The following is a 24,103-nucleotide window of genomic DNA, read 5'->3' as shown; positions in this document are numbered from 1 at the left end:
ATCTCCTCCGCTCCATCTAGTTACAGTTAACTGTAACTGTAGTTAAGTGAGGCTTTGCCAACACATGTCCTAGATTCAAATCCCTGTTCCTCTCTTTCTGTGATCTGAGGATGTTCCTTAACTTTCTCATCTATAAAATGGGGATAAAAATAGTGCCTCTCATCACCTCTCATTGGGGTACCCAGATGGCTTAGTCGGTTAAGCATCTGACTTCGGCTCAGGTCATCATCTCAAGGCTCATGAGTTTGAGTCCTGCATCAGGCTCTCTGCTGTCAGCATAGAGCCCGCTTTGGATCTTTTGTGCCCTTCTCTCTTTGCTTCTCCCCACCGCATTCTCTCTCTCTCAAAATAAATAAATAAACTTTAAAACACAACAACAATGCCTCTTGCACAGGCTTTCTGAAAGATTAAAAGAAATAATACAGAGTTTTTGGAAAGGTACCTGTCTCTTAATAAGTTTTCTTTTAATAAGTGTTACCTATGTTTATGTTTTATCCTACTGCTTAGTCTTATTTGGTGGGATAATTATAATGTCCCTCCCACCGTCCCATTGCTGCTGAATTGTTTTCCTGGCAGTGCCCAGATGTTCTGTCCATGATGACGTTACTGAGCCCTCGCGGCTGCCCTGGCTCTTGCCCTACCTTTGATGTGGTCATTCAACTCTCCCTATTGTTTGCAAACCAATAATCCTAATATAATTTCTCCTGTGTGCTTAGAGTTGGCCCTATATGCCCAAGACACCCTCTGGGTTCTAAACTCCAACACTGAAAACTAGGGAAACTGAATTCATTTTTATTTATGGTTTTTAAAGAAAATAATTAAAGAAATAGGAAAACTGAAATGTATGTGATGCATTCAGCATCTAGGGTTCTCCGTGATATCAAATGTTACAATGCTGGATTTTGTTGGCTATGTCTTCATATGTCAAAATGACCAGTGGGTCAGTGTATTTTTTTCCAAGTAGAAATATTTTTATTTTTTCCAACGGGTTATTACTTTTAAAAATGTTTTAATAGAGGGGTGCCTGGGTGGCTCAGTTAGTTAAGTGTCCTCCTCTTGATTTTGGCTCAGTATCACGGTTCATGGGACTGAGCCTTGCATGGGGCTCTGCACTGACAGTGCACAGTGTGGAGCCTGTTTGGGATTCACACTCTCTCTCTCTCTCTCTCTCTCCTTCTCTCTCCCTGTGTGCATGTACTCTCTCTCAAAATAAATAAACTTTTAAAAAAGTAAACAAAATTCCCTATTTGTTCCAGGATAAAACCCAGACTCCTGAGCATGGTACCACTCACCTAGCCTCCTGTCCCTCCATTCTCTCTGAGGGACACTGCCTGTAACTTCCCCAGCCCTCAGCGACTAGACATTCACCGCCTCCTCTGACCTTCATCCATCTGGTTTCAGCCTAAGTTTATCTCTCCTGAGAAGCCTCCTCTGAATCTGGTTTAATAGAGAATGGCTTTGGAGTCAGGGTGGATTTGTAAACTAGCTCTGCCACGTGCAAACTGTATAGTTTTGGGTAGGTACTTAAAGATTTCTGCTTGGCTTATAGGGCTGTTGTGATGATTCAATGAAATAAAGTACCATACACATGGCAGATATACATTCAGGAAATATTAATGCCTTTGCCTGACTACCCACCATTCTCTCATCTATGGTTTCATTTCATTTTGTATAGACCATTTATCACATTGTCCTGAATAGTTTGGGTGTGTTCCCCTACCCCCTTTTAGATTGTAAGCTCTCTGAAGGCAAGGAATTATACATCTTTGTATACCTAGTGATTAGTATAATGCTTGATTTATTGTTAGTATTTTGTAAACATTACTAAATTGCTATGGGGCCATAGAGGAAGGGAAGTCTAATTCTGCCCTGGGTGTTGAGGAAAACTCCTCTCGAACTATAATTCATCTAGTAACTGTAGGTTAGATGGGGGACCGGTAATTCCAGGTAAAAAGAAAAGCAAGTACAAAGGCACACACACACTTGAAAAATACATAGGAATTAGTTACTGAACACGGTCTCTCAGTTTGTAAAACTGTATCCTGAATGTCTACCATGCTCCTGTCTAAAACCACACTCTCAACCCCAGCTGCCCCACTTGTTGCAGTAGCAAGGAAATGCTACCATTGTTCAGTAGTTCCTCTAACCAGAAGTTTCAGAGGCTTCCATGATTCTGTTCCTCTACAAACCCCACATCTAATCCATTAGCAGGCCATGTAAGCTCCACTGTTAATATATATTCAAAATGAAGTAAGTCATTTCTCACTACTTCCAAATCTCTACCGTAGTTAGAGCTGCCACAATTTTACACCTTGGCTACTGCAAACCCCTCCAGATTAGAGCTGTTGAAAGCTTCAATAAATCCATGGTAAAGATAATAGAGATAAGAAACTGAATTTGATATTTTTGAGTATTATGAAGCAAAGACTTGGTAATTAATTGAAACATTAATACAGCTGAAGGCATTTAATGGTACGTACTTATGGGTGAGGGCATAAGGGTCAGACTTCTAGTTTCTGGCTTGGGTAATGAGACTGTGCTTTATGTTGAGACTGTCTTATGTATTAAAAGGTTTTTTTTCAAATATTGGGGTCACTTCTAGTTATGAGACCTTACTTATGAATATCTTACTTATGAGAAGAGACATATCTTTTTTCTTAATATTCTGAGTCATGCCTAAATTATTAAACGTCAAATACTTGTACATTGTCAAGACTTATATGGCCATGAGAGAATTAGTTTGAACTTCAAAAGAAAATATTATAATAATAACAGCTAAAAAGAAAAGGATTACTATATTCCAGATGCTCTGCTAGGCATAATTTTATTTAATCTCATAATAGTCTTATAAGGAAGATAATATTGTCCCAGTTTTACCAGTAAATAATCAGAGATATAGATAACTTGTTTAAGGTCACAGAACAAGTAAATACAATTTATATTCAGACTCCCCTCTAACCTAAAAGTCCTAATACTTAGCCCAGGATGCTTCATTTACTGTGACTCACCTCTATAGTGGGGTTATGGTGTTGAAATATCAATCTTTCCACATGCATAATGCTAAGTGATTCAATGTAATTTAAAATTAAAAGACAAAAATGTATGGGATTATCTTGGTGATGATTCTGTTTGTAGGTGGCATAGTATAATGGAGATCTGGAACCCCAAAGAACCGTTTTAATCTTGGCTGTATCATTTGTTCATTCATTCACTCATTCATTCATCTGCCTAACATTTTTGAATCTCTTTATATGCTGGACACTGTGCTAGGTGGTGGGAATGCAAAGATTAAAAAACCATAAACATTAGTGTACATTCACTAGGGTATGGTCTTGAACAAATTAACATCTCTCAGCTTGTTTCCTCATTTTTAAAGTAAAAATAATAAAATTTAATTAGCGCTGTTGTGAGGAATATGCCAGGTAAATATGTGTAAAGTCCCAAGGATTTTGTTTAGTATATTGTGAATATTCAAAACATGTCAGTTTCCTTCTACCTTCACTAATTTCATATGAGTTCTAAAGATACAGTTTCTTTACTTAGAAATTAATCATGGAAGCAGACTGAAAACTGTGAGCCCTTACAAAAGCTTTATGCTGCTAGGACAAATTATATATTTGTGTAAAGAAAATAACTCCTTTTGGATTTCGGCACATAGATTTGGAGAAAACTTGGTCAGTCATTTCTCAAAAAATTTGGGACCTGAAGAAGGGAAGGAATATTGGACGATGTTGTCCTTTGGGAATTTAGCATCTTATAAAAAAAAAAAAAGTCATAAACTCAGAGAAAATTGAATAACAATTCACCAGCAATACAAGAGGTATCATTAAGGCAAACAGATGCTAAATATGCTAATGTATGAGTTCAGAGGAGGAAGATTTTTTTTGGGTTTGGGGTTGCTGGGTAGCTTATAGAATAGTTGTCCTCTACTAGATCTGTAAAGATGGGAAAAAATTGAGACAGCTGGAAAAAAAGAAAGATGGTTATCATCAAGACTGATTCAGTTCAAAGTGCTCCACACCCAATTGAGATTAGTGTTAGTAAAATAGGGAATTTGTTGGCTCTTATAACTGAAATACCCCAGAGATGGTAGAGAGGCACAGTTGTAGTTAGGTGGAAGGAATCACTCCCCTTTCCTGTCCCCTTCCCTCTCTCTCCATCTCAGTTTTGGTTTTCCTCTGGTTGGTTTACTTTCAGGTAGGCTCTCTTACCAGGAGGGGCAAGATGACTCCTGAAATCCATCCTACCAGTTCAACAAATCAGAATAAATAGAGAATACCTGTCAAGATTTTCTCTGATTGATCATCTAGAGTCACATGCCCATTCCGAAGCAATAACCAAGAGAAGGAATGGGCTGATTTGTCCAGGCTTGGATTACACACACATTTCCAGGGTGGTGTGAGGTGCATAAACCTCACCTAAAATACTTGGAATGAGAGAGTGGGCAGGTGATCTGTCAAGTGAAAATCAAAGTATTTTTACCAAAATAAAGGAAAATTGATGTTGACCAGGCAAAAATAACAGATAATCCTTTTGGGGAAGGTAAACTAGCTGGGAAGAAGTTGTTATCCATTAGAAATGAAGGTATAGAGGAGGGGAGGGGGGAAGTAATTGAATTATGTATTGTATTTCTTATTCTAAATCTAACACCTGTATTAAAAGATTTAATTTTTCATTTTTCAATAAAATTGGCCTGCAAATGGGGTATTCCTTACATTGCTAACTTTGAATCCACATTTGCTGCAAATGCCTAAATGTTCCTCCAACAAATGTTTCATCTGTCATTCTACAAAAGGCTGAGAATATGAGGGGTGGGGGTGTGTTTTCTTGCCTTTCTCCCAGTTTCACCTAAAACATTGCTATTAATTTCCGGTTTCACCTAAAACATTGCTATTAATTTCTCTGTGGAAGTGACATTAAACAGATATCCTTTTGGGGTGCCTGGGTGGCTTAGTCGGTTAAGCGTCCGACTTTCGCTTAGGTCATGATCTCGCAGTTCGTGGGTTCGAGCCCCGCGTCGGGCTCTGTGCTGACTGCCAGCTCAGAGCCTGGAGCCTATTTCAGTCTGTGACTCCCTCTCTCTCTGACCCTCCCCTGCTCACGCTGTCTCTCTCTCTCTCTCCTAGAAATAAATAAAACATTAAAAAAATTAAAAAAAAACAGATATCCTTTTTAGTAAATTAGAAGCACATCCTTTCTAGCCATAGAAAATTAATATATGCTCATTACCTCAAGATGAGACAGTTTTCATATTCCCAATACAATTTCAAATGACAAAATTATTTTGATATAAGAAGTGAGCTTTCCTGATAAAGAATCTAAATATTTTGTATTAAGTCAGTGAAGAGCCAAGCATTTGACTGAATCATTCAGTTTTCTACCTTAGTTTTGGGCACTTGGTAAATTTTAAACTGATAGCAGTTTTAATGAGCTGTTTCTAAAAATATGTCCCAGGAGATGCGCTTTTGGGGCCACATCTAAATTTACTTCAGTTTTCTTCTACTCCTGGAAAGAAACATAAGAATATATAACTACCTCATCACCATAATGATTGTGATGAATATGATCAATAACATTTAAATGCTTCAAAAAATAACAAGTCAACATATTTTTTGCTTGTTTAAGCACCAATACCTAAAACACAGTTCATTCTCCCATATGGTCCGTAGAAAACATGAGAGCCAGGGTAGCCTGTCTGGGGTTAAGAAAATGAATTTATTGAGTTGATTATTGAATTTAATATATTAAATATGAATAAATGTAATTTATTTTCCCGTGTTGATAACATGGCAAATCAGTTTTTAATATATTATTCTATATAATTTTATATGCTATTGTATACATTTTTAAATAAACTTTTTAAAAAGTTTATTTATTTTGAGAGACAGGGTGAGAGAGAGAGAGAGAGAAAGAGAGAGAGAGAGCATGAATGTGGGAGGGAGAGAGAAAGAGGAGAGAGAGAATCCTGAGAGAATCCAGGCTCAGAGCAGAATCCGATGCAGGGCTTGATTCTATGACCCTGGATCATGACCTGAGCTGAAATCAAGAGTCAGACATCCAACCAGAGGTAAAAAGCCTCCCAGGTACCCCTAAATAAACTTTTTATTTTAGATCATTTTTATATTTATGGAAAAACTGTGAGGCTACATAGAGAATTCCCATATCCCTAACATCCAGTTTCCCTTATTTTTAACATTTCACATTCGTGTAGTACATATGTTACCATTAGCCAATATTGATTCATAATTAACTAAAGTCCAGACTTTATTAGAGTTGCTTAGTTTTTACCAAATGTTCTTTTTCTGTTTCTAGATCCTAGCCAGGATACCACATTATGTTTAGTAATCATATCTTCTTAGGCTCAGTTTCATAGACTTTTTTGTTTTTGATGATCTTGACAGTTTTAAGGAGCACTAGTCTGGTGTTTTAGATGGCTCTCGATTGGGATTTGTTTGATATTTTTCTCATGGTTAGGCTGGGGTTATGTCTTTGGGGGAGGAAGATCACAGAGGTTAAGTGCCATCTCCATCATATCAAATATTTATATAGTCAGCATGATTTATGACTCTTGCTGTTGGCCTTGATCACCTGGTTCAGGTAGTGTTTGGCAGGTTTCTACATTGCAAAGTTTACTCTTTCCTTCCCTTGCCATAACTTGGCTCTGGAAAGAAGTCACTGTGGGCAGCCCGCACCTAAGGAGTGGGGAGTTATGCTCCACCTCCTTGAAAACTGAGTATATACATGAATTATTTATAATTCTTCTGCATAGGAAATTTGTTCTCTCATTTATACATGTATTTATTCAATATTTATAACACAATAGACACATCGATATTTATTCTATGATTAATCCAATACTCAATATATTTTATTGTTCAGTTTGTCCCACTTTGGCTATTGGGAGCTCTTTGAGTAGACTCCCGTGTGCCATTGACGTACCCACATAATTGTGAGAGTCTTTTAGTACTTCCTTACACTCTGGCCCTTCAGATGCTTCAGACTCATCTTTTATAATTCCTGCCCCAGTATGAGAATTAGTCACTTCTCCAAGGACTCTTGGTTTTTGTTTTTACTGGAGTATGGTGTTGGAAACCAAGATGTGAGTGGTAGACGTGATCATTGTTACCGGGGTGCCATTGTTGCTTCGAAGCTCTCTCAGCTGATGGAGCAAGGAAATATATAAGTGTATACTAACCCAAGTCTATATGTATTTCTACAAATATTTATATATGTGCACATATGTATCTATATTTAGCTAAACATGAGTCATAGTGATATTTCAGACTTTAAGGCATTACCACATGGATTATTCCAGCCTCCTCCCTTTGCTTCTCAGTAACCTATCACTCCAACAGTGAGATAACTGTCTTCTCAGTCAGCCATTCATTTACGTAATTGTTTAATTCCAATATTCATATATAGGACTCAGAGTGTTTTACTTGTGCTCCTGTGGAAAACAACTTTGTCAACTATAGTACAGTGCTTATGTACCCTTTATTTTGCCTTTATATGGACTCCATTCATTTCCAAAGTTACTTGGGTCAACACTGTTTTCCCTAATTGCCTTCAGTGAAGTTGTTTGATCTGTTTCTAATACATTTACATTATTTTGTCACTTTCTCCATTCCATCCTGGAATCCCCTGACCTCCTAAAGGATTTTCAAAGAATTGCACACATTAAAGTTTATTTTTTAGTTTATTTATTAAAATCCAAGTTAGTTAATATACAGTGTAGTATTGGTTTCAGAAGTAGAATCCAGTGATTCATCACTGACATATAACACCCAGTGCCCATCCCAACAAGTGCCCTCCTTAATGCCCATCACCCATTTAGCCCATCCTGCCACCCACCTCCCCTCTAGCAACCCTCAGTTTGTTCTCTGTATTTGAGTCTCTTATGGTTTGCCTTCCTCTCTGTTTTAATCTTTGTTTATTCTTTGTGCTGTGAAGTTCTGTGGGCTTCGACAAATGCATAATGCCATATATTTATCATACCATGTCATGCAAAATAGCTTCCCCACCCGAAAATATCCTGTTTTTGTCCTTTCACCCCTCATTGCCCTGCACTCCTGGCAGCTACTCATCTTGTGACTATCTTTATAAATTTATCTTTTCCAGAATGTCATAAAATTGGAATTATATAGTATATAGACAGCCTTTTCAGACTGACAGGATTCATCCATGACTTTCTTTGGCTTGATAGCTCACTTTTAAAAAAAATCACTGAATAATATTCCTTTCTCTGAATGTACTAAAATTATTTGATCCATGCACCTACTGAAGGACATTTAATTACTTCCAATTCTTGGCTATTATGAGTAAAAATGTTATAAACATTCACATGCAGTTTTTGTATGGACATAAGTCTTTGAGCAGTTGGGTAAATACCTAGGAGCATGGTTGCTGCATCAGAAAATGAAATGCCACACTGTCTTCCATGACAGCTGCGACATTTTGCTTTCCCACCAACAATGAATTAATATTCCCGTTGCCCCACATCTGAGCTAGGAATAGGTGTTACAGGGTTTTGTGGGGTTTTTTTTTTTTTTTTTTGAGGAAAGCCATTCTAATGGGTATGTGGGAGCATCTCATTACTATTTAAATGATTAATTCCCTCTGACAATCAGTATTGCAAATATTTTAAATGCTTATTTGTCATGTGTATTTTTTGGGGTTTTGTGTCTATTCACTTTTTTTAAATTGGCTTTTTGCCTTTTTATTGTTGTTTTAAGAGCTCTTTGTACATTATATATACAAGTCCTTATTCAAATATTTTTGCAAATATTTTATCAGCCTGTCTCTTGTCTTTCACTCTCTTAAGACTATTTTTTTCACAGAACAAATTTTTAAATTCTAATAAAATCTAATTTATCATTTTTTTTCTTTCATGATCGTGCTTTTGGTGTTGTATCTAAAAACTCATCACCCAATCCAAGGTTTCTCATATTTTGCATTTTATATTTAGGTTTGTCATCCATATTAAGTTAATTTTTATCATATCAAAAATGTAAACTCTGTGTCTAGGCTCATCTTTTTTTTTTTTTTGTGCACGGACATCCAGTTGTTTCTGTACCATTCTTTGAAAAGACTATCCTTTTTCTAATTGCCTTTGCTCCTTTGTCAAAGATCAGTTGGCAGTGTGGTTATATTTCCGGCTTCTTGATTCTGTTCCATTGATTTATGCATTTGTTCTTTGCCAATGACAACACTGGGCTGATTACTGTAGCTTATGGTAAGTCTTGAAATTGGGTACTGTTAAGTCCTCTAACTTTGTTTTTCCTCTCCAGAATTGTGTTTGTAATTCTAGGCCTTTTATCTTTCCCTACATACATTAAAATCAGTTTGTCAGTACTATCAAATAGCTGGCTGGGATTTGATTACAGTATCAATTGCATTGATTAAAAGACAAAGATGGGAAGAATTGATATCTTAACAATATTGAGTCTTCTAATCCAGAAGCCTAGACTGTCACTTTATTTATTTATTTAGCAGAGTTTTGTAGTTTTCTGCATTTATATCTTTTATATACTTTTTTAGATTTACCTAAGTATTTCATTTTGGGGGTACTTTTGTAAATGGTATTATTTTCGATTTTAAGTTCCAGTTGCTTGTTACTGATATATGGTAAAGCAATTGAGTTCGTATATTAACCTTCTACCCTGTGACTTTGCTGTATTTCCTTTTTAGTTTCAGAGGATTTGGTTTGGGTTGGGTTGAGTTTTGTTTGTTTTATTTGCTAACTCTTCAGGATTTTGTACATAGACAATTATGCCATCTGTGAAGAAATAACAGTTTTGTTTCTACCTTCCCATTCTGTATACCGTTTATTCCTGCCTCTTGTCATATTGCACTAGCTAGGACTTCCAGAATATTGTTGAGCAAGAATGGTGAGAAAGACATCTCTTAAGATCTGTTTTTGATCTTAAGAGGAAAGCTTCTACTTACCCACCATTTAGTATGACTTCTGCTTTGGGATTTTTGTATGTAGATGTTCTTTATCAGGTTGAGGATATTCCTTTAGATTCCTGGTTTGTTGAGTTCTTATTATTAATGAGTGTTCAATTTTATCAAATGCTCTTTCTTCATCAATTGATATTATCATATGATTTCTTCTTTAGCCCATTTATGTTGTGGGTTACATTGGTTTTAAATTTTTTTAATGTGTATTTAATCTTGAGAGAGAGAGAGTGAAAGAAAGTGAGAGAGAAAGAGAGAGAGAGAGAGAGGAGAATGAGAGAGGAGGGGCAGAGAGAGAGGGAGACACAGAAACTGAAACAGGCTCCAGTCTCTGAGCTGTCAGCACAGAGCCCAACATGGGGCTCAAACTCTCGAACCATCACGAGATCCTGACCTGAGCTGAAGTCAGATGCTTAACTGACTGAGACACCTAGGTACCCCAATTGATTGTTTTTTAAAATATTGGTCCATCTTGCATAACTGAACTAAATTCCACTGGTCTTTATGTATAATCTTTTAAAACATTGTTGGATTCAGTTTGCTAATATTTATTGAAGATTTTACATCTGTTTTCTTGAACAATGCTGGTCTAAAGTTTTCCTTTTTGTAATGGCTAAGTTTGGATTAGGATAATGGTTGGGAATCATAGAATGACTTATAATGTTATTATGGCTTCTATTTTCTGGAAGAGTTTGCAGAGAATTGGTGTCATTTGTTCTTTAAATATTTGATAGAATTTACCAGTAAATCCATCTGGGCATGGCGCTTTATTTTTTGTGAGGTTATTAATTATTGATTCCATTATGTTAGTAGATATAGGCCTATTAAGATTGTTTCTTTTTGTGTGACTTTTGGCAGTTTTTGTTTTTCAGTGAATTATTCCATTTCATATAAGTTATCAAATCTGTGGGCATAGAGTTGTCCATTGTACTCCTTTACTAATGGTGATAACTTTTCTTTCATTTTTGATACTGAACATATTTGTCTTCTCTCTTTTTTTCCTTACTTACCCTGTCTAGAACTTTATCTATTTTATTGATTTTTTTAAGGACTCAGCTTTTAGTTCTGGTGATTTTCTCTGTTGTTTTTCTGGTTTCACTTTCATTGATTTGTGCTCTGATTTTTATTATTTATTTTCTTCTGCTTGCTTTAGGCTCAATTTACTCTTCTCTCTCCAATATCCTAATGTGGAAGCCTAGATATTGATTTTAGAACTTTTATAATATATTTATGTAAAGATATTTTATATAAATTCCTCTAAGCACTGCATCTGATAAATTTTGATTTGTTATACTGTCATATTCATCTAGTTCAAAATATTTTTTTTCAATTTCTCTTGACACTTGAGTGTCAACTGTCATGTGTTATTTGGAAAAGTGATCCTTAATTTCTAAATATTGGGATTTTTGAGTTATCTTATTGTTATTGATTTCTACTTTACTTTCACTTTGGTCTGAGAACATACGTTATGTGACATCTAGAATTTAAATATGCTAATGTGTGTTTTATGCCCATACCTAAACAAGATATGTGGCATATCTTGGTGAATAATCCATGTGATCATGAGAAGATTATATAATCTGTCTTTGTTAGAAGGAGTATTGTATAAATGACTGTAGATAAAGTAATTGATAGTGGTGGTCAGACCAATATATATTAATTATATGTTATAATTCTTTATTAACACATTGTATATACATTAACATATATTATATTATATATTAATACAGTAATCGTACTATGTAATATATTAATAAAATATTAATATATAAATAATAATATAATACATTAACATGTTAACATATATAATATATTTAATATATATCTACCTATATTATTATAATTATACATTAAAATAGTAATTATTATTATATATTATTATATTATATATAAATATAACACATTTATATATCTATAAATAAATATAATGTAATAACATGTAATTATAATTATATATTAATACATGAATATATATTAATTTTATCTATCTATCTATGTCCCTAGTGATTTTCTACATGTTGATTTATCAGTTACTAAGGGGGAGTGTTAAAGTCTCCAACTATAATTGTGAATTTGTCTATTTTTCTTTCCAGTGCTACCAGTATTTGCATCATGTATTTTGATGTTCTGTTTTAGGCACATACACACTTAGAATTGTCTTCTGGGAGAATTGAACCCTTTATAATTAAGTAATTCTCTCTTTATCCTTGATAATTTTTCTTGTTTTGAACTGTCTGGCTGAAATTAATATAGTTACTTCAGCTTTCTTTTGTTTAGCATTATTATGGTATGTCTTTCTGCAGCTCTTCAGATTTAGCCTATATTAATCTTTATATTTAAAGTGGGTTTCTGGGGCACCTGGGTGGCTCAGTCGGTTAAGCGTCCCACTTCGGCTCAGGCCGTGATCTTGCAGTTCGTGGGTTCGAGCCCCGCGTCAGGCTCTGTGCTGACAGCCAGCTCAGAGCCTGGAGCCTATTTCAGATTCTGTGTCTCCCTCTCTCTCTGACCCTCCCCCTGCTCATGCTGTCTCTCATTCTCTCTCTCTCAGAAACAAATTAAAAAATAAAAAAATATTAAAAAAAAATAAAGTGGGTTCCTTGTAGACAGCATGTAGTTGGCTCTTGTTTGGTTATCTACCCTGAAAATCTCTGCACTTAAAAAAATTTTTTTATGTTTATTTATTTTGAGGAAGAAAGAGAGTGCAAGCAGGGGAGAGGCAGAGAGAGAGAAAGAGAGGGAGAGAGGGAGAGAGAGAGAAAGAAAGAGAGAGAGAATCCCTTGCAGACACTGTGCTGTGAGCACAGAGCCTGATACAGGCAGGGTTCAGTCTCACAAACCATGAGATCATGACCTGAGCTGAAATCAAGAGCTGGACACTAACTGAGCTACCCAGGCACCCCAATCGCTGCCTTTTAATTAGTATATTAAGATCATCCACATTTAAATTGATTATTGGTATTTTTGGATTAATATCTACCATGCTTGTAGTTATTTTCTCTTCCACTTGTTCTTTCTTTTTTTCTCCCTCTGTTTCCACCTTATCCAGTTTTAAACAATTTTTATATATATTCTGTTTTATCTACTCTCTTAGCAAGTCAATTATGTATTTTAAAAAACATTTGTTGTTGCTATATACATTTCTCACTAATCTAAATTTGCAATATTTAATTTATTCCTAATCTAAATATACCTTTAAATAACACTATACCACTTTATAAGTAATACGCATATCTTAGAATATTTCCCATGCCTCCTTCTGCTCATTATGAACTGATGTAATTTATTTCACTTATCTATATGCTGTAACTACCAACAAGTTGTTAATATTATTACTTTATAGACTTAGCTCTTATATTAATTCAGAGTTAAAAAAAAAACAAAATATTTTATTAACATTTATTCCTTCTCTGACACTATTCTTTACAGGGATCTGAGTTTCTGACCTATATCACTTTCCTTCTCCCTAAGAACTTCTTTTAACACTTGCTGCAGAGAAGTTCTGCTGGCAATAAATTTCTTCAGTTTTGTTCATCTGAGGTTTTTATTTTGCTTTCATTTTTGAACAGTAATTTCACTGTATATAAAATTTTAGATTATGGGACTTTTCTTTCAGTGCTTTAAATATTTCACTCCACACTTTTTGCTTGCATTGTTTCTGATGAGAAGTTCACTGTAATTTTAATTTGTATTCTTGGTTCAACATAGACTGTAGGTTAATGTTTATTTTTCTTTCTCTTTATAACTTTCCTCTTTGGTATTCTCTAGTTTGAATATGATATGCCTTGGTATAGAACTGCTTAGGTCAGAGTAGGGGGATGTCAAGGCAAAAAATTTATCCTATTTGGTGCTCTTTGAGCTTCCTGGATCTGTAGTTCGGTTTCTGTCGTTACCTTTAGAAAGTTAGCTATTATGATTTCAGATATTTCTTCTGCTCTGTACTCCCTTTACCTCTTCATCAGTTGCATGTATGTAACAGCTTTTGAAATTTCTCAGAGTTCTTAGATGTTCTGTTCAGATTTTGTTTATTTATTTTTTCAAGCTCACTGATTCTTTTCTCAGCTATATCAAGTTCACTGACGAGCCCATCAGAGGAATTCTTCATTTCTGTGTTTTTGATTTTTAGTATTTTATTTTGATTTTTTTCCCTTAGAGTTCCCATTTCTCTGTTTACATTACCCGTCTCTTCTCTCTTTTTTTTTTTTTTTCCGTGTTAGACCCCTTAACCTATTAATCATAGTTATTTAGAATTTCTTGTTTGACAATTCTGATATTTGTGTCAGATCTGGTCTGGTTCTGATGCTTGCTTTGTATCTTCAGACTATGCTTTTTCTCACATGTTAGCATTCCTGGTAATATTTTTGTGAAAGCCAATCATGATGTATCAGGTAATAGAAAATGAGATTAATAGGTTTCTAGCTTGAGAAATTATGTTAATCTGGCTAGGAGTTGGGCACTGTTTAATGTTTGCTCTAGCTGTAGGTGCTAAAGCCTTCAAATTTTTCATACTTTTGCCTCCCCCATTTACTTGAGCTTCCCTAAGTACTCCTCCTCAGAAAGAAGCGGAATCTTACAGCTCTTTCAACTGTAATCCACTGTATTTATATGGGATCTATGTTCATGTGATGGTAAGGAATGGAGGAACAGATGTGTTCTATATTCTTGTGATTAAATCTTGGTCTTTTAGTGGACCTGTGTTTCTGGGCTCTGACCTTCACAAGTGTTTCTTATCTTCCCTTAAACATATTTGCTATGAAGTCTAAAGGAGACTACAGGGAGAGAAATGTCATTTCCCCAAATGGGATAGGGTTCTGGTAAAAATCTTTACCCCTGAAGAACAGACATTGTCATGAAGAGCACCCTGGGTATATTCCATGATTTCCTCTTGCTCTTCCCTCTGCCGGAGTTACAAGGTGGTCTTTTTTGTCTCCTCACTATGAGAGCCTGGTAGGTAAAACCCATGCAAGTGTGAAAGCTCCCTAAACACTGAAGCCTGTAGCAGTTTCCCCCTCTCATGCTAGGCAGTACTCAGCCTCCAGCGACCATCAAAATTACCGCGTATGTGTTCCTATCAGTTTACGGCTCCAGTATCTTCTGCCCCGGGAAAGCAGATCTTGGCTGCGATTCTCTGGTTTTGCCTGTTTCTCAGATTTTGGGGAGTGCTTTGCCCAGTAACTTGTTTGAAAACAAATTTATAACATTGTAACATTATAACAAGTTTGACAGGTGGGGACTGTGTAGAGATAAGGAAGTTAGTGCACAATGATATTAAAGCACTGTGTAAAGTGATATGTACATTTAATAGGAAGTGTTTAATCTATTATATTTAATCAAATATTAACATATTAACCATCATTGAGCCTTACCCTAACCACTGCAGTGACTTCTAATGTGTCTTCCCTTCTGGTGGTACACCTCTCCGCCCCATTCTACGCACTGGCAACCACAGTTAAGTTTCTAATAGGACAGTGGCTCCTCTTGGGGTAAATTCAGACGTCATTGCCATGATTTTTGTGTTTCTTTAATGTATCTAACTTTCTGGCTTCTCCATCTTCCCACTCAGTATGTAGTCTTTTCTCCCAGCTTTATTGATGTTTAGTTGACAAATTTAAGATTGGATGTGTTTAAGGTATACAATTTGATAAATTGATATGCATATGTGTTGTGAAATATTCAGTACAATAAAGCTACTTAACATACTCATCACCTCACATAATTACTCTTTTCTTACAGTGAAAACACTTCAAGTCTGCACTCTTAGACAATTTCAAGTATGCAATACAATATTGTTAACCGTAGTCACATTGTTGTACATTAGATCTGATTTTTCTTTTCACTTCCCAACCTATATTATTTCTTGCCTCCTAGCTTTGTAGTTGGCATTTCTTCTACCTTGCATACTCTTCCCCTTTGCAGGTCTTTCCCCATTAACCCCTGTTTTTCGTTTGTATCTCAGCTGAAATGTCATATAGTCTGGGAAGCCTTCCCTGCACACTTAGATCTTGGTTACCTTTCTTCCCTACATGGGCCTACATCATTCTGTTTACCCTTGAATTGTCCTTATCATATGGTATTTGGTTATTTATTTGCTATAACCTCCATAATTACAAAATCCTTAAGGACTTACTTACCTATATTCTTAGCATAAAACAGTGTTGGAACATAGTAGGATCTAAGTAAAAAATTCATGAGAGAATGGATGAAAGTGCTATACTAGTAAATGCCAAGTGCATGTGGAAGACTCAAGATTTTCTTTGTTCTAAGGCTGCTATAAGCAACTGCACTTTGCTACCTCCATACCAAAATTTAATGGAATATAGAGTATAAGACCAGAATACTTCAGTTTTTAAATTTATTATTTTAGTGAAAAAGAGAACTCATGAATAGGGGATAGGGGCAGTGGGGGAGAGGGAGGGTAGGAGAAAGAGAGAGAGAGAGAGACTATCTTAAGTGGTCTCTACACTTAGCACAGAGCCTGATGTGGGGCTTGATCCCACGACCCTGGCATCATGACCTACGGGGAAATCAAGAGTTGGACCACTACCAAGCCACCCAGGCACCCCAAGGCCAGAATATCTTAAAAATATAGCAGAGAAGGGCCAGCTATGCTCAGGACAAACTCAGGCAAAGCATGTAATTCAAATAGAAAAAGCTGGAAAACTTGTACCCTTTGGTGGTAAAGGTTAAGATTTACTATCATAGTATATCAGATCTCATAACATTTGACTATTCTGTGAGCCAAACCATATTAAATCAAAGTTTAATTGTGTTCCATTTCAAAACAAAAGTTCAGGAAAATTGAAGTTGAAAATAAATATTTTAATAAAAATTAAAATTGCTTTGTTTGTGTGGAACTACACTAGAAAGGGGTATTTTGTCTCCTTTTCTTAAAAAAAAAAAAATGCTGTAGCAGCACCTGGGGTGGCTCATTTGGTTAAGCATCCAACTCTTGATTTTGGCTCGTCGTGATCTCACAGTTCATGGCTTCGAGCCCTGCATAGGACTCTGTGCTGATGGCACGGAGCCTGCTTGGGATTCTTTCTCTCCCTCTCTCTCTTTATTTCTTTCTCTCTCAAATAAATAAACTTTAAATTTTTTTTTTAAAAAGTGTAATACTTTTGTTTGACATTAGGGCACTATTCTACAGATATTCCAAAGTAACTGTACAATTGCTTATTTAAAAGTATGGCAGCCTGAACTTAAGACCTCCAGGAGTCTTGACTGTGGTAAAAACAGGCTTTCAAAATTCAGTTTCCGTCCTTCAAGTCAGGACTGTAATTGAATGACTTCTTTTTCTTTTAATATTTTTTCTAATAAGAATTACGAAGAAAAAAGGCTATTAGCCCCCATAGAATCATCAGAGCACTTGTTGTTCAGTGCTTTTATTTGGTAGTATTTACATTATTACTTGAACTTCCTTACTTAGGGTGATTATAAAGCAGTATTACAGAGGCCCACCCTGTCCATAGGGTGCTCAGACAACTTAAGGTCCCTAATAGCCTAGTTTAGCTCACATGAGAACTATTAAATAGTCACCAAGGAAAACATTCCACCATGAATATGTATTATTACGTTTGTTACAAATGTCCATAGTAGAGTTGGAAATAGTCGGTTTGTTCCTGTCTCCCTCCTTCCCTCCTTCCCTCCTTCCCTCCTTCCCTCCTTCCCTCCTTCCCTCCTTCCCTCCTTCCCTCCTTCCCTCCTTCCCTCCTTCCCTCCTTCCCTCCTTCCTTCCTTCCTTCCTTCCTTCCTTCCTTCCTTCCTTCCTTCCTTCCTTCCTTCCTTCTCTTTCTTTCACATATACCTAGATGTGGTTTGTGTCAAATTCCCCAGCCTGGTGATATTTTTTTTTTTTGGTCAAAATAAGAAGATACACAGTAGAGACACTATACTACATCTAGTCTGGAATATACATCAGGTTACATGGAGCCAAAGTTAAAAATAGTCATTTGAGACAATGACACTAAAATAGCCCATCCAAAAGCATAAATACAAAAGTGGACAATTGATAAGCCTGTGGATTCACCATTTTACAGTGGATTCCTTTGCTGTTTAACTGACTGAGCTGGTAGCCCGGCAGACTGGTCCAGGAGACGTCTAGGAGTGAGGAAATCATTCAGTGCAAGATCCTGATTGAGTTTGTTGGGACCTCTAATATTATTTCTGGCCAGTTAGCTAATGCCAAGAATTAACTAGAAGATTGGTTTAATGCACTTATTAAGTTAAAAAGTAAAATGATATGCAGTTTTAAAACTCTCAGGGGTGTTTAAATTTATATTTTGCAAATCAGGATTTTTGAAAATGTTACATCCCTATCTGAAAAAGAAGGTCATTCAGTGATTAAGTCTATTGTGTCCTTTATGTTAAGTGTTACCGTGAGGAGGAGTCTCACAAGTCACTAAAAACCCTGATTCCTTGACAGCCCCCCCACCCCCCCCCACTATGAGATTCAGATTCTCTGGTAGGCCCAGGAATCTGCATTTTAACTGAACTCCAGGTGGTCTGTGGGCCATCTTTTGATGAAAAAATAAGCTCAATGGGTCTTGAAGATCCAGTTCTATCAAATCTTACCTCCTTTTTCTCAAAGAAGATTCCACTTTGTTCAATCTAGTGTTGGTGGGACCACATGTAGGAGTTTTGTGACCCTGAGTTCCTCCTCCTTAGTGATCTGCTGTCTCTGTAAAGGGAGAAGATTAGTCCATCACTTAAGTCATTTGGCAACGTACCTGAGATAACTGGCAAACCAGCTTCTTCCTCAGAAGGAAGGATGCTTTCCTTTTCCTTCATGTCCACTCACTCCCTTAAATTCTCTGCTGCTGTATCTTCTAGAGATCTTTTACTTTCATCTGTTATTAATGTATTTCTTCCATCTCTGCTTATCCAGATTTACCTGTTATTGAAAGTCAGGTGCAAAAGTTACTGAAACTGCTCATGTCCCCAAATGAAGGATCTTGTGTTACCCTGACACCCATACATTCCACAGTGTATCTCTTACTGCATTTACTGTGTTTTACAGTGTAACATAGTTATACTTATGCCCCTACACTGCTTATTTATTTTTATTAGACTCCCTGATTTTTCATGTACATTTGTATCCCACAAGTAAAATGCATTTATCTTTAAATGTGTTCATTTGTTTTAATAATAAAGGAATGAACAGTTTGTTAGATTGCAATAATAATTCTGAAGTCTACATGATTATTTAATCAATATACACTTATTAAACATCTGTTTATCCTGTAAACTGCTAGGTCCTGTATATGAAGACAAAACGTCTGAATAATTGACTCTGTATTAGGCTTTTATTTGGTTGTGTGGATATATTTTTGGTATGTTTGCTTGTTAAATGTGGAAGTAAATGAATCCAAACATACTTAAAACCATGAAGACTTCTTTCATCAGGGAGTAAATATCTGAAGTCCATGTACTATAAAAATGTATTAAATTAGTTTTCTTTTTAACACCTTCAGTTACTCTTTCTTTTTCTTTTTAATTTTTTTTAACATTTATTCATTTTTGAGAGAGAGACAGAGCCTGAGTGGGGGAGGGGCAGAGAGAGAGGGAGACCCAGAAACGAAAGCAGGCTCCAGGTTCTGAGCTGTCAGCACAGAGCCTGATATGGGACTTGAACTCACAAACCATGAGATCATGACCTGAGCCAAAGTCAGATACTCAACCGACTGACCACTCAGGTGCCCCCTTTCTTTGTAAATAAATGTGTATACATGAACAAATAAAACTTCATAAGCATTTGAGCAAGGATTTTAAAATTAAAAGACAAAACAATATACAAAGTTGAAATGATTTGCCTCTCTTCTGTGTGTTCTTATTATTTCAGATGATGGAAAATTGTCCTTTGAAGAATTCAAAGCATATTTTGCAGATGGTGTTCTGAGTGGAGAAGAATTACATGAGCTCTTCCATACCATTGATACACATAATACCAAGTAAGGAACTTTTTTATCATTGGATTCTGTAAATGATGTAGGGAAGGTGTGAACAAGCACATGCTGATGAAGGAGAGAGTGAGAAAATATGTAAAGGGCACATTTTATAATGTTTAATTCTGTATGTTTACTCTTTTTTGAAGTTTATTTATTTTGAGAGAGAGAGAGAGTACTTGGGTGAGTGCACATGTGAGCAGGGGAGGAGTATAGGGAGAGAGAGAATCCCAAGCCACCTCCAAGCTGTCAGCACACAGCTGGATGAAGGCTGGGTCTTAGGAACTAACCAGGAAATGGATCTTGAAGTTGAGATAGTAACCTGCATGGAAATCAATAGGTGGTTGCTTAACAGACTGAACCACCCAGCCACCCTTCTGTGTGTTTACTTTTGAGATACCCCCTCTTTAGTAATGGAAATACTCTGAAAAACTGAGTATTGAATTGCAAAACAGTGATCTTTTTAAAAAAGTTTTAATGTTTATTTTTATTTTTTTAAATAGTTTATTGTCAAGTTGGTTTCCATATAATACCCAGTGCTCATCCCCACCAGTGCCCTCCTTCATGCCCATCACCCCCCTTCCCCTCCCTCCCACCTCTATCAGCCGTCAGTTTGTTCTCAGCATTCAAGAGTCTCTCATGGTTTGCCTCCCTCCCTCTCCCCTACTATTTTTTCCCTTCTTCTCCCCCATGGTCCTCCGTTAAGTTCCTCCTAATCCTCCTATACGTGCAAACATATGGTATCTGTCCTTCTCTGCCTGACTTACTTCGCTCAGCATAACACCCTCAAGTTCCATCAATGTTGCTACACATGGCCAGATTTCATTGTTTCTCATTGCCATGTAGTATTCCATGGTATAGATAAACCACATCTTAATTTTTAATGTTTATTTTTGAGAGAGAGACAGAGAGACAGACAGACAGAGCACAAGTTGGGGAAGGGCAGAGAGAGAGGGAGACACAGAATCCAAAGCAAGCTCCAGGTTCAGAGCTGTCAGCACAGAGCCCGATGCAGGCTTGAACTCACAAACCATGAGATCATGACCTGAGCCGAAGTCAGTCGCTAAACCGACTGAGCCACCCAGGTGCCCCTAAAACAGTGATTTTCTGTAGGGAGCCTGATTAAAGTAGCTTTAGAATGTGCAGAATGTAAGACAAAAGCAAAGATAAGAAATAATTTTAATTGTGTCATTAATAAGAAAGTAGGATGCTACCTTCTTTCTTAAGTTTCATCTCAGTTTGCTTCATCTAAAACTTGTCCTGAGACCATTCTTATATTAATGTAGTGAAGTGTGGAACTGCAGCAATTTTCTGGACGATTCAGATGTGCTTCACTCCAAATCACTGTTACCTGAGACATGCAGGTAATACAGGACATAGAATTTTTTTCTGAATAATCAATGTATATAGTGATCTATTTTATTTATTTTACATATGTAGGTCTTTCCTTTGCATTGTATAGCATTTATAAAGTTTCTATTTATATTCTTACTATACTTAGAAATATAAAATAAGGAGGAGTTTAGGCTATTGAACAACAGAAATATGCTGTTTGATTTGGGTAATTGATCCAAGTCACGCTATTTGTAACAGTCGTGATTACAGAATTCTCATGTGGAAAATGCATCCGTCATCTCAGCCATGCCTGGAGACCCTTCAGCGTGTCTCCTACTTGAACAGTCACTGTCTCGCCTTAGGCAAAGTGTGGAGATGGTCCTGGCAGGGAGCCAGCTTGCCAGGAACATCCTCTTGGGTAACATTGAGGCGTTGACTTTTTTGTGTGTGGTGAACTAATGAGAAAAATTAAAAGATTAAATTCACTTTCCTCAAGCAGTGGAAAATTTTGAAAATAATCAGTCTGTAAGTTTTGTCTGTTGGAATTTCAAATTCCTTATGAAACAGCTTCATTTTTTTGTTGTCAGAAATAGTATTAGCTGATAACTGTATCAGAAGTTTCATTCTGTTCAACAAGTCTAAGTCCCTAGTAGGAAGGGGCTGGTACAATATGGAAGCTGCTTATAGTTGATGAAACAGTAGACCCACTAACAAGTCATTTCTATATGATATCATAGATACTGTGACTGAGGTACATAGAGGATACTTTGGGATAACACAGTGGGGCAGGGAATTTTAGCCTAGTTTGATAAGCTCCAGGAATGTTCCTAGGATTGGGTAGCCAGGAGCGGAGTCTTTATGGGGGAGCAGAAGCCAGTTAGGTAAAAAATGGAGTGAGGGAATATTCCAGCTAGAGGAAAAAGCACAAGATCTAAAAGTATAAGGTGGATGGGAGTGACAAGTATTTCATGTTATGAGCGTGTCATCAGTTGTAAGGCTGAGGGGGGAGGAGAAAAATCTGGAAACGGAAGAATGGGCTGGGCAAGAAGGAATTTGTGCTCTGAGATGCAAGAGCGCTTCAAGTTTATACTGCAGGCCAGGAAATGCCATTAAAGCACTTAAGCCAGGGAGCACCATCTTTGTAGGTTATTGTGGTTCTACTGAAGGACAGAACTAAGGGAGCAAAGGTGGAAAAAGGTCATGGATGTTAGCTGAATTCCTAAATCACTGCTAGGGAATAATGAATATATGTGGAAGGAAGGAATCCATGTGAACCATTCTGAGAAGGAATTCCTGAGTGAAATAAAGAGCAGAAGACTCCCTTTACGGCTCAAATGTTAGAAGCTGAGATGCTAATACTCCATCATGTATGTTGATTATTTATTTCTCGTTATACTTGCCATTAAAGTTTTAACAATATCCAGGTTTAGAACAATTATTGAGAGTCATAATAGCAATCTTAGGTGTCGCAGAGATTTTTCAAGACACATTTACTCATATTATGAAAACTAAAGTTTTTAGCAAACCTTATTGGCTTCATTTTGCTATTTTACTTATGTATTTATTAGTTGAAATTACTTGGCATAGCATTAAGATTACATTAAATGCTAAAGAATTATATGCAGTGATTTATACAGTAAGTCCAAAGGAGTAATTATTACTACCAGTTGCTGCCATTCATGCATTAGTAAAAACACTTAAGTGTTTTCTGGTAACTGTTTTCAGAGAAGGGTGTTCAACCTAATTTGGAGCTAAAATATATTAGAGACTTCAGAATTGTATTCATGAAATTCCTTAAAAAAGAAAAAGAATGTCAGTGTCAGGCTTTGATCTTTTAAGGGCATTAATTCAAACACTGACATAGAAGTTGCAGAGCTATACTTCAAGGAAGTGATAACTTTTGTCTATGCATAATCCAAGTTTCAATTATCTTAGTGATTGTACTATATATGCCATATTTTTCCCCTTCCACATAACTTATAAAAAAATATATTCTTGTACACTCAGCGTCACTAACAATTCTAATTTAATCAAGGGGGTAGCCTGGCCTGAAGGAGCCAATTTATACATAGGCCAGACAATGTCACTCAGACCCATTGTCTCATGTTTATGGTCAACTGTCAGATTCAGATACGATGAATGTCTGCTGCTCAGGCCCCTAGGGGTATCTGGTTCCTGCCCCTCCCAATATCTGGTGGTTTAACTTCATCTTGGAGTCTATTAAATCACTATCCACTTAATATACTGTATTTTCTCGAGCTTATTTGAGTAAGATTCTCTTCCTTGCAAAAGTATATGCTAAGACAGTATTACCTTCACTCATTTCTGCCATCTATGGAAATTTTTCTCTTTGCTATAAATATTATATTTGCCGTGTTTGAAAAGTGACATATCCGCTCTGAAAATATTTGGAAATAAGTAAGGAAAATACTGAGAACATGTCTTGCTACTAAATTTTCCCCTTTTTTCTCATGAAAAATATTCTCAAAATATTGTGCTCTTAAAGTATGCTCGATCATGAAAAGCAGATATTACTTAGAAATGTAATTGTAGCTTTCCCTGTAGTACCACATCATTAAGATATTTAAATGTCAAAATTAAGTATATTATTCCTTGTAAAAGGACATAAAAAAAAAACCTATCAGGTCAGGTCAACCTACAGATTCTCAGAGACCATGTGTTTACAGGTAGCTTTTCAGTGAACAAACTATACACATAGGGCTGTGCACTGATTGAAAAAAGGTTTGGACGAGTTAAAAACATATATATGGTCCTCTCCACACTCATTTAGGTAGCAATCTTAATTTACAAATCCAGCTTCCTGAGTTTTTCCTTTCCTTTCCTCCATTCATTTCTTTGCTCTTTTATTTTAA

The 24,103-nt window shown here is 36.3% G+C and overlaps 1 protein-coding gene across 3 annotated transcripts in view; it reads left to right on the top strand.

Moving 5' to 3' along the window:
- Positions 1 to 24,103, top strand: part of NECAB1 (N-terminal EF-hand calcium binding protein 1) — a 184,409-nt gene that overhangs the window by 16,854 nt on the left and 143,452 nt on the right. For all 3 annotated transcript variants that reach the window (XM_039240593.1, XM_039240592.1, XM_039240591.1), the window contains exon 3: positions 19,793 to 19,901. In XM_039240593.1, the coding sequence (XP_039096524.1) occupies positions 19,793 to 19,901 (109 nt within the window). The remainder of the gene's footprint in view (positions 1 to 19,792; positions 19,902 to 24,103) is intronic.

Source organism: Hyaena hyaena, unplaced genomic scaffold (assembly GCF_003009895.1).
Source record: "Hyaena hyaena isolate Hyena2069 unplaced genomic scaffold, ASM300989v1 scaffold_177, whole genome shotgun sequence".
In the NCBI taxonomy this organism is placed as follows: domain Eukaryota; kingdom Metazoa; phylum Chordata; class Mammalia; order Carnivora; family Hyaenidae; genus Hyaena; species Hyaena hyaena.
The sequence above is the reverse complement of the archived record's forward strand: the minus strand, read 5'-3'. Positions and strand labels throughout refer to the sequence as shown.